At 40.8% G+C, this 16,322-nt stretch overlaps 1 protein-coding gene across 1 annotated transcript in view; it reads left to right on the top strand.

Annotated features, from left to right (window-relative positions):
* LOC122549492 (uncharacterized) overlaps positions 1-7,625 on the top strand; it is a gene marked incomplete at its 5' end in the record, with an annotated part of 83,802 nt that extends 76,177 nt beyond the window's left edge. Inside the window, one exon of the mRNA XM_087985830.1 lies at positions 5,600-7,625. Coding sequence (XP_087841956.1) covers positions 5,600-5,796 — 197 coding nt within the window. The remainder of the gene's footprint in view (positions 1-5,599) is intronic.
* Between the last annotated feature and the right edge of the window lie 8,697 nt (positions 7,626-16,322).

The raw sequence follows: 16,322 nt of genomic DNA, 5'->3' as shown, positions 1-16,322 counted from the left end.
CTGTTAGAACCCCACTCCAATTACTTAGCCATCACTGATGTAAGGCTCACTGGTCTGTAGTTGCCTTGCTTTTCCTTACGATCTTTCTTAAATAATGGCACAATATTAACCACCCTCCAGTCTTCCTAGACCTCACCCACGGCTATCAATGATACAAATATCTCAGCAAGGGGCCCAACAATCACTTCCCTAGCTTTCCACAAAGTTCTGGGAAACAACTGATCAGGACCCTGGGGTATATCTACCTTTATGTTTAATTTCTTCTTCTATAAAAGGACATTTTCAGGCTATCAGTACTTATTTCCCCAAGTTCCTAAGCTTCCACATCTTTCTCCACAGTAAATACTGATATGAAATATTCATCGGTATCTCACCCATCTCCTGTGGTTCCACATGTACATGGCCCCATTGATCTTTGAGGTGCCCTATTCTCTCCCTAGATCTTGTCTTTAATGTATTTGTAGAATCTCTTTGGATTCTCCTTAACTCTATTTGCCCAAGCTACCTCATGTCACCTTTTTTGCCCTCCTGATTTTCCTTTTAAAGTATACTCCTACTGCCGTTATATACCTCTATGAATTCACTCCATCCAAGCCCTTAACACTATGGCACTATGTTTGGAAAGTTAAAGTGTCCTACCACTACAACTCTATTATCCTTACAGATATCTGAGATTGTGATGACCCTTCTCAGTACAACGTACAATGGAAGTTTGGTGATGTTTTAATTTGCTTTTACAAATTGGGAATTGTTAAAACAAGTTAAAAGACACACTTGAATATATTTCTGCTAATGAGAAGACATTTTTCTTTACCTGCAGACCTGTTTCAGGCATTAGTCTTTTTATAATTTCAATTATTTTAACTTGATTCATAAAATCAAAACTAACTCTAGCCATGTTTCGAACATAAATCTTTTATACCTGGAAGAAGTTGGTATAGGGACAACTGAAATAATCCCCGGTGCCTGCTAAAATCCACCTTAAAAAATGGAGGAACAATTCTTGCTGGTTGGGTTATTTTCTAGTTAATTGACAAGTTCTCTTCTATTTAATTTGATGGAAGATAAAAAAAAATCATAAGTTAACTTTGTAACATGTAAAGAGTGTTGCCTGAATCTATGATCGAGCAGTAGCTGAGGAAAGAGATTTGTGTTGTAGCCTGAGTGTCTTGTGTTGAGAAACATAATAGGGGCATGAACTGCAGACACTGATGTGAGATAGAACATAGAACATAGAACATAGAAGAATACAGCGCAGTAGAGGCCCTTCGGCCCTCGATGTTGTGCCGATCCAAGCCCACCTAACCTACACTAGCCCACTATCCTCCATATACCTATCCAATGCCCGCTTAAATGCCCATAATGAGGGAGAGTCCACCACTGCTACTGGCAGGGCATTCCATGAACTCACGACTCGCTGAGTAAAGAACCTACCCCTAACATCTGTCCTATACCTACCCCCCCCTTAATTTAAAGCTATGCCCCCTTGTAATAGCTGACTCCATACGTGGAAAAAGATTCTCACTGTCGACCCTATCTAAACCCCTAATCATCTTGTACACCTCTATCAAGTCACCCCTAAACCTTCTTTTCTCCAATGAAAACAACCCCAAGTGCCTCAGCCTTTCCTCATACGATCTTTCTACCATACCAGGCAACATCCTGGTAAACCTCCTCTGCACCCGTTCAGTGCCTCCACATCCTTCCTATAGTATGGCGACCAAAACTGCACACAATACTCCAGATGCGGCCGCACCAGAGTCTTATACAACTGCAACATGACCTCAGTACTCCGGAACTCAATTCCTCTACCAATAAAAGCCAGTATGCAATATGCCTTCTTCACCGCACTATTTACCTGGGTGGCAACTTTCAAAGATTTGTGTACATGGACACCAAGATCCCTCTGCTCATCCACACTACCAAGTATCCGACCGTTAGCCCAGTACCCCATCTTTTTATTACTCTTACCAAAGTGAATCACCTCACACTTAGCTACATTGAACTCCATTTGCCACCTTTCTGCCCAGTTCTGCAGCTTATCTATATCCCGCTGTAACCTGCCACATCCTTCCTCACTGTCTACAACTCCTCCGACTTTCGTATCATCCGCAAACTTGCTCACCCAACCTTCTAACCCCTCCTCCAGGTCATTTATAAAAATGACAAACAGCAATGGTCCCAAAACAAATCCTTGCGGAACACCGCTAGTGACGGCACTCCACAATGAACCTTTGCCATCAACTACTACCCTCTGTCTTCTTCCAGCCAGCCAACTCCTAATCCAAACCTCCAACTCACCCTCAATGCCATACCTCCGTATGTTTTGCAGTAGTCTACCATGGGGAACCTTATCAAACGCCTTACTAAAATCCATATACACCACATCTACTGCTTTCCCCTCGTCCACCTCCTTAGTCACCTTCTCAAAGAATTCAATAAGGTTTGTGAGACACGACCTGCCCTTCACAAAACCATGCTGACTATCCTTGATCACATTATTCCTATCCAGATGTTCATAAATCCTATCCCTTACAATTCTCTCTAAGATTTTGCCCACAACAGAAGTGAGACTCACCGGCCTATAGTTACTAGGGTTATCCCTACTCCCCTTCTTGAACAAGGGAACCACATTTGCTAGCCTCCAATCTTCTGGCACTACTCCTGTAGACAACAAGGACATAAAAATCAAGGCCAATGGCTCTGCAATCTCCTCCCTTGCTTCCCAGAGAATCCTAGGATAAATGCCATCAGGCCCAGGGGACTTATCTATTTTCACCCTTTCCAGAATTTCCAACACCTCTTCTCTACATACCTCAAAGCCATCCATTCTACTTAATTGTGACTCAGTACTCACATTGACAACAATGTCCTGTTCCTGATTGAATACTGACAAAAAGTATTCATTCAGTGTCTCCCCAATCTCTTCAGCCTCCACACGCAACTTCCCACTACTATCCTTGACTGGACCTATTCCTACCCTAGTCATTCTTTTATTCCTGACATACCTATAGAAAGCCTTAGGGTTTTCCCTAATCCTACCAACTAAGGACCTTTCATGTCCCCTCCTTGCTGCTCTTAGCTCTCTCTTCAGGTCCTTCCTGGCTACCTTATAGCTCTCAATTGCCCCAATTGAACCTTCACGCCTCATCTTTACATAGGCCGCCCTCTTCCATTTAACAAGGGATTCCAATTCCTTATTAAACCACGGCTCCCTCACACGACCCTTTCCTCCATGCCTGACGGGTACATACTTATCAAGGACACTCAGTAGTTGCTCCTTGAACAAGCTCCACATATCAATTACACCCTTGCCTTGAAGCTTACTTTTCCAGGCCACACATCCTAAGTCATGCCTCACAGCATCATCATTTCCCTGCCCCCAGCTATAACTCTTGCCCTGTAGTGCACACTTATCCCTCTCCATCACTAGAGTAAAAGTCACCGAATTGTGGTCACTGTCCCCAAAGTGCTCACCTACCTCTAATTCTAACACCTGGCCTGGTTCATTACCCAGAACCAAATCCAGTATGGCCTCACCTCTTGTTGGCCTATCTACATATTGTGTCAGGAAACCCTCCTGCACACATTGGACAAAGACTGACCCATCTAACGAACTTGAGCTATAGCTTTCCCAATCAATATCAGGAAAGTTAAAGTCCCCCATAACAACCACCCTATTACTTTCACTCTTCTCCTGAATCACCCTCGCAATCCTTTCTTCTACGTCTCTAGGACTATTAGGACGCCTGTAAAAAACTCCTAACACGGTGAGCTCACCTTTCCTATTCCTAACCTCAGCCCAAACTACCTCAGATGGCGAGTCTTCATCCATCGTCCTTTCCACAGCTGTAATACTATCTTTGACAAGCAATGCCACACCTCCCCCTCTTTTACCCCACCTCTGACCCTACTAAAACATTTAAACCCTGGAACCTGCAACAGCCAATCCTGTCCCTGTTCTACCCATGTCTCCGTAATAGCCACAACATCGAAGTCCCAGGTACCAACCCACGCTGCAAGTTCACCTACCTTATTTCGTATACTTCTTGCATTGAAATATACACACTTCAAACCACTTTCCTGTTTACAGGCACCCTCCTTTGAAATTGATGCCATGTTCCTAACCTCCCTACACTCCAGGTCCTGCACCCTAAAGCTACAGTCTGGGTTCCCATGCCCCTGCAGAGTTAGTTTAAACCCCCCCCAAGAGCACTAGCAAACCTCCCACCAAGGATACTGGTGCCCCTCAGGTTCAGGTGCAGACCATCCTGTTTATAGAGGTCCCACCTTCCCCAGAAAGAACCCCAGTTATCCAAATACCGGAATCCCTCCCTCCTGCACCATCCCTGTAGCCACGCATTTAACTGTTCTCTCTCCCTATTCCTTGACTCTCTATCACGTGACACGGGTAACAAACCAAACACAACAACTCTGTTCGTTCTAACTCTGAGCTTCCAACCTAGCTCCCTGAAAGCCTGCCTAACATCCTCAGCGCTCCTCCTACCTATGTCATTGGTCCCAATGTGGACCACGACTTCGGGCTGCTCCCCCTCCCCCTTAAGGACCCGGAAAACACGATCAGAGACATCACGTACCCTTGCACCTGGGAGGCAACATACCAAACGTGAGTCTCTCTCGTTCCCACAAAACCGCCTATCTGTGCCCCGAACTATCGAGTCCCCAATTACTATTGCTCTGCTCTTCTCCACCCTACCCTTCTGAGTAACGGGGACAGGCTCCGTGCCAGAGGCCTGAGCCCCGTTACTTACCCCTGGTAAGTCGTCCCCCCCACAAGTATCCAAAACGGTATACTTGTTCTTGAGGGGAACGGCCGCAGGGGGTCCCTGCACTGGCTGCTTCCTCCCAGTCCCCCTCACTGTCACCCATCTATCTGCCATCTTTGGAGTTACTACTTCCCTAAAGCTCCGATCTATGACCCCCTCTGCCTCCCGAATGATCCTAAGTTCATCCAACTCCAGCTCCAGTTCCCTAACACGGTCTTGGAGGAGCTGGAGATGGGTGCACTTCCTGCAAGTGTAATCAGCAGGGACGTCCATGGCATCCCTCACCTCAAACATGTTGCAAGAGGAACATTGCACTGCCTTCACTGCCATCCCTCTGAAAGTAACCTTTTATAAAAAAAACTGGGTCTAAAGAATACAACAAGCAACATGCAGCACTTACCTACTTACCACAACGGGTCTTATTATTTAGGTTAGAGGAGGAGGGCGGGTGGGAGACACTACCTCTGTAGTGCCTCGGGTTCCTCTCCTGCGCGCTTTTAAAGGGAAAAAAACCTACCCGGCTGCCCCTCTGGTCTTCGTCACTTCCCCCTGCTGCTCCCGCTCTTTCTGTAAAGAGAGAAAAAAAACACCGCTGCCCGCTACCGGTAAGTAATTTTAAAACAAACTGTCTTACCTTAGCTGCTGCTCGCACTCAAGATCACCCCACAATTTTTCAGGCTGCAACCCTAGGTTCTGTATTCAGAAAAAAAAGATGATTTGAATAACTCCATTACTTGTGCAATTAATTTTCTTTGAAACTTACTTTCATTTCAGTGTGAAAACTAATAATTGTCTCTTTCATTATCTTTCAGGCTCTCCGGGTTACCCAGGTGTTGCTGAGGAAGGAGAACCAGGTCCACATGGGCCAGTGGGATACAGTGGGCCTTCAGGGCAGCCAGGAATGCCTGGCGAGCAAGGAGTTCCTGGGATTTGTGAAACTAGCAACTGTGCAATCCATGCTGCTGCTGTTCAGACCCAATATAGACTTCTGAAAAGACCAAATTATTAGCATTCAGGCAATTACAACAGCACAGTCTGGAATTTTTACAAAAATGCAAAATAGTAAGAATTCATCATGACGCTGAAAAATAAAACAGCTAACATTTATTTATAAAGCACCTACATACCACAGTAAAATAGTCATCATCAATTTGATAATGAATGGTTTGCTTACCTGTTCGTCAGGTTTAAGTGACACTATTAAAATTGTGCTCAATGATTATTCTTCAAATTACATATTTATGAAAGTAGCTAGTCAGATTTCTTTTCATAACATATTCAGGCCTTTATTTCTAATTTTGCTGTCTTTTTATTGGCAGTTTGAAATCCCAGTTTATTTTTCTCCAGATATTTTCATCATCCTTTTTACGGATTTAATAAAAGGACATGTGGGGTCAGTTTAATCCCAAATTACCCAGGCAAAATTGGAGAAAATTATTTTTAATATTGTTAACACTCAAATTAATTGAGCAACTTCAGAAACAAAGAGTCAAAATCAATGTCAACCCATAATTATTTATACCATTCATGGTACCACTTTTAGAGGGTTTTGTTATCACACTCGCACTTAAACATATAGACCAATAGTTCCCAAAATGTTTTGTTCATATACCCCTATACAGATTAATCATTCATTTGGAAGCCCCTACAATCAGTTTTCAAGTAACCTTCTAATGAAACATGTTTTGTAAATCATTTAAGTTACACGTTAAGGTAAACATATCTACAGTATTTCTTTAAACTTACCATGAACATGATGGATGAGATTGTTTCCTTGAGCATAAGTATTTGAAATTGAGAGTGCATCAATGACCAACACAACCCCGTCCCATCAAAGAAGCAGCCATAGCTCCTCTTTTCAACCATAATCCACTTGTCTCAGTCAGCCCTCTTCCCAATATCTCTCCCCTCATTCTAATGACAACACCTTCCGTAAATCATTTCAATTACATGTTATAGGTAAATAATGTCTACAATGATATTTTTGATTGAAATTTAATGTGATTATGAACTTGTTTATTATATCCTAAGCATTTGAAATGGAACTGACCCTCTCCCAGTCAGCAACCTTATTTCTCAAACTCTATCTAGCCCTATTCTCATCTGCTCAGACGTCCCCCTCCCCAAATACGCCCTCCTCTCACTCACTTAGCATCCCTGTCTTCTTGAACCCAGTCTACATCCTTCTCACTCAGCAGCCTCCCATTTCAAACCTCCTACGGCCACTCACTCTTTTGTACCTTTGTGAGATGGCTCCATGAGGATGACAACCCTGGCCAGGCAGGCTATTTCCGACCAGCAGTCTGCTGAGCTGCAGGTTACATAGCTAGCTCTCCAATGCAGACAGTATTTTGGTCAGCAGCTGCTGCCCTCACATCACCCTTGTACTGGGGCCTACATGCTGCCACTCCCTTTCCTGATGTTTGCTGCTCTTCCAATCACAGCTTGTTTCTGTCCAGTGCTTGCTGCTAATAGACTCAACAATATCTCTCCAGCATGCCTAACCAACTGGAATTAGAAAAGCAGTGGGAGTGTGAACGGCAGGGCATGAGTCTGACCACCAGAGACTCTTGTGTTTAAGAATTCCTGGATGATGGAGATTGCAAGACCAAGATCAAAAAAATGCTCTTATCCTTGAATATCTGTCATGACACAACTTAAAAACAAAAAAAAGCCCTTGCAGATATCTGTCTCTGGGGTACATATTCCTTACTTTGGGAACCGCTGCCCTAGATAGTCATTTTTAAATAAAAAGAAATTTAAAGAAACTCTAATTACTGTTGTAGCTTTTGCCAGTTATCTGCCACTGATACATCAAGCTATTTAAAAATGACTGAACTGAAGTTAATATATAAGTGATCTATCATGATTTTGATTATAATAAAAATTGCCTTCAGATTGTGAGTCTGTGATTGATGACCCAAGTCTTTCTGTGAATGTTACAGTAGTCATTGGAGCTGTTCACTTTTGTTCCTTCCTTCAGACCTAACTAGAAATGAAAGACTGACATTTGCTGTAGTGTAGGAACAAACTTAATATTCTAAGGGAAGCATACTTTTTAAAATGTTTTTAACAAAATATTGCATTTTTAAAAAAAAAGCACATGAAAGATTCAAAAAATGAAAGATTCCTCTTTTTGTTATTGTTCTTCTTGCTCTCCACTCTAATATGGAGGTAATTGTTTGCCCTCTTTGCCCCACCGGAAAATTTGTTGGAGATGGGATATGTAAAATAGGACCACTTGTTCGCTCACTGCCTTCCTGGTTTCCAAGTCAGGACGGTGAGTACCTTGGAGGGGAAATTGCAGGCTGTGTTGCTGTGTATTTGCTGTCCTTGTCCTTCTGGCTGGTAGTGGAGCTAGTTTTAGAAGATGCTGTCCAGGGAGCTTTTGGTGAAATTCTGCAATGTATCTTGTAGCTGGCACATACTGCAGCTACTAAGCATCAGTCGAGAATGTGATCTAGGTATCCTGACCTTAAGATCAGTGAACATATCTTCAAACATTATTTCACAGAAATTAATCATTGACTACCACTCAATTATGAACAATATAGCTCACGTTCATAGCTTCAGTTCAGCTTCTGACGCTTAGCACCCTGAAACCCACAGCTCATGGCTTTAGCACACTGCCAGCCATTCATTCATTCATTCATTCAATCAATCAATCAATCAATCAATCAATCAATCAATCAATCAATCTCTCTCTCTCTCACACACACACACGCAAATACACACCCATCTCACTTGCAGGATAAGGCAGTGTGCAACTGCAGCAGCAGCAGGTAAGTGGTAGCAACCAGGCACTGTATGTCTTCAATCTTATGGTGAAGACGATGCTTACCATAATTAGACTTGCTATGATCTGTGGTGGGTTTGGTGTGGTCATATCTAACCCTCTTTCTTACACCCTATGGCGCCCTCAGCCCACAATCTTTTTTTCTGATTTACAAGTTACAGGAGGTGTAAGCATACACATCTTGTTTAAAATCTCCATACCCCTGCCATCCTTCACCCTAACCACCTCATGCACTACAACATGGGCAGGCAATGGTGAAAGAGAAGCTGATGGAAGAGCAGGAAGAGAATGAACATTATGGACCCATCCATGTGGCAGTGTGACCAACAGAAGCCACTCAACATGTGGGTGCTGCATTGGAAGTTCAGGGTAAAGCCATCCAAGCTCAGCCTGTTGTCAGGTGAGGTCACGCTAGTTTACCCCTGGCTGCAGCTATCAATATGCACAGAGGCTTTCAGGTTCCCCCACTGCAATGCAGCTATATTGTCTTTCAACCCATCACTGGGATTGCTGGGGAGAGGGATTTGGAAGGGAAGATGGTCAGGTCTTGTTGCCTGGAGAACAAGTGATCTGTGCATAACCCTTGAAATCAAGTCCATCAATATCACATTTCATAGACCTTAGCAATGTTTAAATAACACTACATATCATCAAATGCTTCTACAATCTCAACAAGAACGAACAGAAACTTATCAGCATCTAAACTGTCAGTTGTTGATGAGATCTTTTGAAAGCCCTTTACCTGAAATGTCAACTGCTCTCCCTCTTGATGCTGCCTTGCTTGCTGTCTATTTTGGAAATTTTCCAGCATCTGCAGTCTTTTGCCAATAACTGCAGGTTAAATAATATGAAAATAAGAGTGTTAGCTCGAGTGTTACATTCCAAAATGGTGGCACCAAGATTGATGTCGTGATGTGTCTGAACTTCATGTTTTCATGAGCTGTCCACTATGTACCAACTAAAGGCCACTCTCTGATGTGCTATCTGACATAATTCACCACAAACTACAGGCACCAATTTGAATTCTAAGGGCACTCACAATAGTCACAATATACAGCCATCAAGCCAACTCTTTCTCTTATATTTGTATTTCAAGAAGGGGTAACACTGGTCTTTTATTTCTTGTTGCTGATTTTAGCGTAGGAATAGGAGATTATTATTCTGCATAAAAGGGAGCTACCCTGTTTGTATTGGAACTCAGCAATGTGTTTCAAGCAAACAGGTTTTGATATTATCAGGTCAATTTCCTGTAGTGCCTATAGCAATGGACCTTACCTTACTGCCAATATGCTTTGGAAAAATCACAATGTCCAAATGTCTTTTACATGTGGGCTGGCAAAAAGCATAGTCTCAGAAAATACACATATCTTATCCAAAAATGTGTACATTTGACCCAAGTTCGCTAACAACAGTACAACATCAAATCAACATAATATTCAATACCGAATGGCACAAAATAACACTAACAATGCTTTCTTACTAAAGAAAATTATACATCAGAGGAGGTTTTAAGTCTTTTTTATATAGGCACAGAGGCATCTATTAAACAGTTGAGGGCAGCTACTTGATTAACTAAAGAGGATTCAGTGTTAAAACCAAAAGGATTAAAGAGCAAAATGCAAAGAATATAATATTTCAAACAGATTTGTAAAAATGTTTTAGTGGTTTGCCAATGGTTGAGTTGCTCTTGCAGAGAACTAGCATAGATCCAACAGGCCAAATGGCCTACCTCTGTACTGTTAACGCTCTGTGATTTCATGCTCCTTGCTGCCATTTATTCAGCAAGCAACTGAGAAGAGGATGAGCAAAGACAAATAGAATTTTTTTACCAATAATTGCCTGTCCAATTCCCTGTTTCCCAACCCTACACTCTTTCTCTCCGTTCAATCATTATTGCCCACGTGATTAATTTTAAAAAAGGCACGAGGAACCAAAATCAAATCTATAAATTAAATTGTATTGTTTTGCAAACTAAGGGAAAAACAATTCTTTAATAGGATGTGGGTGTTGCTGGGAAGGACAATATTTGTTGCCTATTCTTAATGCGATTGAACTGTGACTTTGTGAGACCATCGCAGAGAGCAGTAAAGAGTCAGTCTCATTACTGTGGATCTGGAATTGCGTGTAGAACAAAGCACATAACCTTCCCTGAACTTTAGTTAATGCTGAATATTGGGATCTGCTAAAAACTGAATTTTCTTGGTATTTGCTGTATGGCATGAGATTTAACAGGTTCTCGCAGTATATAACTTTCCAAAACTGTAGCATATAAAAACAAAGGTAAGTATCATAAAAAGTACAGAATACAACTCCCATTGCACACGCATCAACAATTTATGAGGCACCAAATGCACCCTACTATCATTGTGTTGTTTTCAAAAATAAGAAGTATTTGCTCTTAGGAAGAACAAACCCTCAGATGAAAGTAGACAAGGGGACAATGGTTCCTGTTAATGGCCATTGGCCAAAAGTCTCCAAACAATTGATTGCCACAGCATTAATTATCTGCCCTAAAAATATGATGTACCAATAAATGCTAGGGGAAGCGGGCAGTTCTTATCAAGGAGACCTTGCAGGCAGCAGTTCCCATCAGGTGGATCCCAGAGAGCAGTCTTCAATGAACAATCTTCACCAGGCAGATGGAAGATATATCCAAAGGACAGGGGGAGAGTCAGGGAAAAGTTCTCTAACACCTCAGTTAAAGAGCAGGATGCTGCCCACACACCAACAGCCTGTTTATCCTCTAGCATTGGTGAATTTTCCCCAGTTATCGCAGGTGTATGTATATGTTCTTTGTCTAATTAACAAATGACATATCTAAATTGCTGGTTTTTAACAAACTTAGAAAATTACTTAGAAATCATTAACTACCTATATTAGGTAACTGTGATCACAAACCCTGAAAATCAAGTGAACAAGGTCGCATTTTATCGCAATCAATTATAGTTTCATAGCGGTAATTACTAATACCAGTTTTTAAAAATGGAATTTATTAATGAATTTAATTCCAATTCCAGCAGCTTTTGAAATGGGAATTGAATCCAAATCCTCAGAGCAGTAGTTTGGACTGCTGGCTTACTCTAGTGAAATTACCATTGAGTCGCCATCTCTTCTCCTGTTTATTCTTCTGCAGTGTGTCTGTCTTCCATGTACCTTTGCCTGGCTCTTTGCTCCTATGCAATGGTACTCCAATGGATGCTTTGAGGCACTATATAAAGGCTCAGTTCATTTAGTTTCGTGCCATGCCCAATGCAGCCAAGATGTAAACATGAGTTATAGGTCAAAGATCAAACTATTTTGTTTACAAGTGGCTGTTAGGAATGGTGGGAGTGCCCACAGGTGAGTCACGTATGGCCAATGCTAGAATATTTTTCATGTTCATACTTAATCATATTTTCATGGCATGCTCTTGTCTGCACTGTCACTGGCTGCAGAAGCCCAAGCACAGCAAAGAATTTTACTGCATTGTTAAAGGATGTTCATTGTCAGAAATGTCTGACTTTTAAACAAAACCTGAAGCAGGTTTGTAATTTTACAATAATATTGATCCAACAATGTATTTATTGATGGTGAAATGTTGCTATATTGCTATGCCTCCGATCAATATCATTTCACTACTGCATGAATCAGATCAAATCACTTTTATATATTTCTTGCTACTTTTAGTAATTTCAATAAACAAAATTAATAATATTCAAATTTAGGAATGAAATTTTAATTTAACATAGAATCAAGAAAGCTCTGTGTAATAGGATTAGATTACACAGTGTGGAAACAGGCCCTTTGGCCCAACAAGTCCACAGTGACCCGCTAAAGCACACCCACCCAGACCCATTCCCCTACATTTACCGCTGCACCTAACACTACAGGCAATTTAGCGTGGCCAATTCACCTAACCTGCACATTTTTGGACTGGGGGAAGAAAACCACGCAGACACAGGGAGAATGTGCAAACTCCACACAGTCAGTCGCCTGAGGCGGGAATTGAACCCGGGTCTCTGGCGCTGTGAGGCAGCAGTGCTAACCACTGTGCTGCCCAACATTTGATTCCTCATCAAATACAGGAATTCTAATAAATAAAAATGATGTATTTCTGTTTCTCTGGAATTTCTGTATTTTTGAATGTTTTGAGGTGGAGTGTTATGCTGGTTTCCTTGTAAATTTAATTCAAAATTGGTGACTTTATTGTGTTAGTTAAAGAAAACTTTTGGTGCTTTCCACTCCCTATTTGTTTTTCTTCCACTTTAACTGTTTTTCAAGACCCTGTCTTCCCTTCCTTTACCTAAAGTGATTCAGTTTCATAATTAAAAAGATTTTGAAAGTTAGGCATTACCTTCGTCTTTTATTAATTGAACATTTAGCAACTGGCCCAGAGGATGAAACAAAAGCACTATTCAACAGCTTGACCACTAGGTGGTGATAAATATTAAAACTGCTCTAGTCTAAGAACGTGTTTCATTCAGGGTTTCAGAGATCATTACTATTAAAGAATATTTAGACTAATACATGAAGTAAATGCTGCATTTAATAAGAAGCAAAGCAGCATTTGTAAAAGAAAACATGGGAGAAAAACATAACTTTCTGTACTTCCGTTCTAAGTTTTCAGAATCTCTTACATACAATTATAGGAATTAGAAGTAATCCCTCTTTTAGCCTGCCTTTCAATAAGATTATGGCTGATCTGATTACTTCACATTTTTGCCTACCGAAATAACCTTTCACCCCCTTATCAAGAATCTATCAACATCTGCCTTAAAAAATATTCAAAGGCTCTGCTTCCACCACATTTTCGGGAAAAGAGTTCTAAAGACTCATGACTCGCTATGAGAAAAAGATTCCCCTCATCTCTGTCTCAAATGTACTAGCCCTTATATTTAAACAGTTATCTCTAATTCCAGATCCTCCAAACAGAGGAAACATCCTTCGCACCTCCACCTTATTAAGACCTCTCAGGAACTTCTATATTTCAAACAAGCCATCTCGCCTCCTTTAAACTCCAGGCGATACAAGCTCAGCCTGTTCAACCTTTCCTCATAAGATAACCCAGCCATTCCAGGGTTTTTGTCTAGTACGTTAGTCTGATCTAGAGGAGGCAATGGCCTGGTGGTATTATCGCTGAACTGTTAATCAAGGCACCTGGGTAATGTTCTGGGGACCAGGGTTTGAATCCTGCCATGGTAGAATTTGAATTCAACAGAAAAGAAATCTGGAATTAAGACTCTAATGATGACTATGAATAAACTGTTGTGGGAATAACCCATCTGGTTCACTAAAGCCCTTTAGGGAAGGAAACTGCCATCAATGTGGTTGACTCTAAATTTAATTAGGGATGGGCAATAAATGCTGGTCTAGCCAGCATCTCATGAATGAGCTTTTTAAAAATCTTTTCTGAACTGAAGACAGTTACATCCTTCTATTTTGAATAAAGTTACAATATATCAATATATTAATTGATATTTATCAATATTTTCAAAGATTTTGTGTTGGGAATAATGGTGAGGCAAATAATGCTGATTGTTATTGTGGAAGTAAGTTAGACAGTAATTTCTGGGCTGTTGGAAATGGAAATTTGGAAGCTGAGGTCTATTAAATCTCCTCTCAAGCAAAGAGAACACTCCCATCTTCTCCAATCTATTAATTTAATTGAGGATTTTCATCTCCAGAACAATTCTTCTGATATGTTTCTGCATCCCTTCATGATTCATACAGTATATTGACCAGAACCCAGATGCAATACTCTAATGGAGGCCAAACCAGTGTTTACAAAGATTTGTTACAACTTTTCTGCTCAATGCCCTTTTTATAAAGCCCCAGGATCATGTATGTTTTATTACCCACTTTCTCAACCTGCACTGCCATATTCAATGATTTGTGCACATATATGTCCCACTGGTTCTACATCCCCATTAGGATGGTGCTTTTATTTGGTCTCACCATCTTCTATCTAACAAAATGGACCAGTTTGCACTTCCCTGCATTAAATCTCATCTGCCACTTGTCTGCAAAAATCATCACGTCTACATCCTTTTGAAATTTAACTTTCTTCCTCATGATTTACAATACTAAGGAAATATTATACAACCTGAAAGATTTGAAATTGGGCCCTGTGCATCAATTAGGAAAAGCAACAGAGCACTGAGCAATTCCACGACAAGTCTTACTTCAGTCTAAAAACAGCAAGTGTTCACTACCAATCTCTATTTCCCGTCACTTAGCCATTTTTGCATCCCTGCTGTCACTTTTATTCTATGAGTTCTGCCTTAAGTTACAAGTCTGTTCCGTGGAACTTTACTTCCTAAATTTCTATAGGTCTGTTAAGCTTTTGGGGATTGATCAAATATTAAGCTTAATTCCTCAGGAATATTTTGCTCCTGTATGTTTAATTTCCATGGTTTCTTTGTTTGCTGAAAAAAATCTCATTTTCCATTGGTTTTAAGATTGGATTAGTTTCCCTTGGAGGAACCAAGTGTAGCTTGGTCTACCTTTAATTCCAAAAGATGAGTAAAATGCTGAGATTATTTTTTCAAGAAAAATGAATTTGTTTCAAAACAAATTACAGTATACTCACTTAATTTACTCTCAGTATTTCGTTTTGATTATTTTTTAATTACTTAAATCTATAACTAAACAAGGAGAGGGCTTTCAGGTTCAGAATTATCTCACAGTCCTTTCTATGGAACTTGTGAATTGTGACTTTAAGAAGTCTTTTTCCCCTCATTACAGCGACAGCAATCTTGGGTTTGGCTCCTATAATTATCGTCTTAGTGATGCGCATTGAGATTCTAACTGAAATGTTAATGAGGCCAACTTTAGAGAAGTCTTAGAGCCTGAGGAACTTTGAATGAACGTTGAACAATTTGTAGTTAAAGCATGGTCACTTTCTCTTTAGTATATTGTTGCTAGTGGATCTAAAGAAAGGGAATTCATGGAATGCTTACAGGATGGCTTTTTGGAACAGCTTGTCATGGAGCCCACAAGAGAGCAGGCTATTCTGGACCTAGTGCTTTGCAATGAACCAGACTCTATAAAAGATCTTAAAGTAAGGGAACCCTTAGGAAGTAGCGACCATAATATGGTAGAGTTCAGTCTGGAGTTTGAAAGGGAGAAGGCAAAATCGGATGTAATGGTGTTACAGTTGAATAAAGGTAATTATGAGGGCATGAGAGAGGAACTGACTAAAATAGACTGGAAGCAGAGGCTAACCGGGAAGACAGTAGAGCAAAAATGGCAGGAGTTTGTAGGTATAATTGAGGACACTGTACAGAGGTTCATTCCCAAGAAAAGAAAGATTAACCGGGGAGGGATTAGACAACCTTGGCTGACAAAGGAAGTCAGGAAATGTATTAAAGAAAAAGAGAGATCCTATAAAGTGGCTAAGAAAAGTGGGAAATCAGAAGATTGGGAAGGATACAAAAGCAAACAGAGGATAACAAAGAGTGTAATAAGAAATGAGAGGATCAAATATGAAGGTAGGCTAGCCAGTAATATTAGAAATAATAGTAAAAGTTTCTTTCAGTACATAAGAAACAAACGACAGGCAAAAGTAGACATTGGGCCACTTCAAACTGATGCAGGAAGCCTAGTGATGGGAGATAAGGAAATAGCAGGAGAACTTAACAAGTACTTTGCGTCAGTTTTCACAGTGGAAGACATGAGTAATATCCCAAAAATTAAAGAGTGTCACGGAGCTGAGTTGAGTATGGTTGCCATTACGAAAGAGATAGTGCTAGAAAAGTTAA

Source organism: Chiloscyllium plagiosum, unplaced genomic scaffold (genome assembly GCF_037043375.1).
Source record: "Chiloscyllium plagiosum isolate Xiang-an unplaced genomic scaffold, Cpla_swu_hap1 HiC_scaffold_4, whole genome shotgun sequence".
NCBI lineage: Eukaryota > Metazoa > Chordata > Chondrichthyes > Orectolobiformes > Hemiscylliidae > Chiloscyllium > Chiloscyllium plagiosum.
The sequence above is the reverse complement of the archived record's forward strand: the minus strand, read 5'-3'. Positions and strand labels throughout refer to the sequence as shown.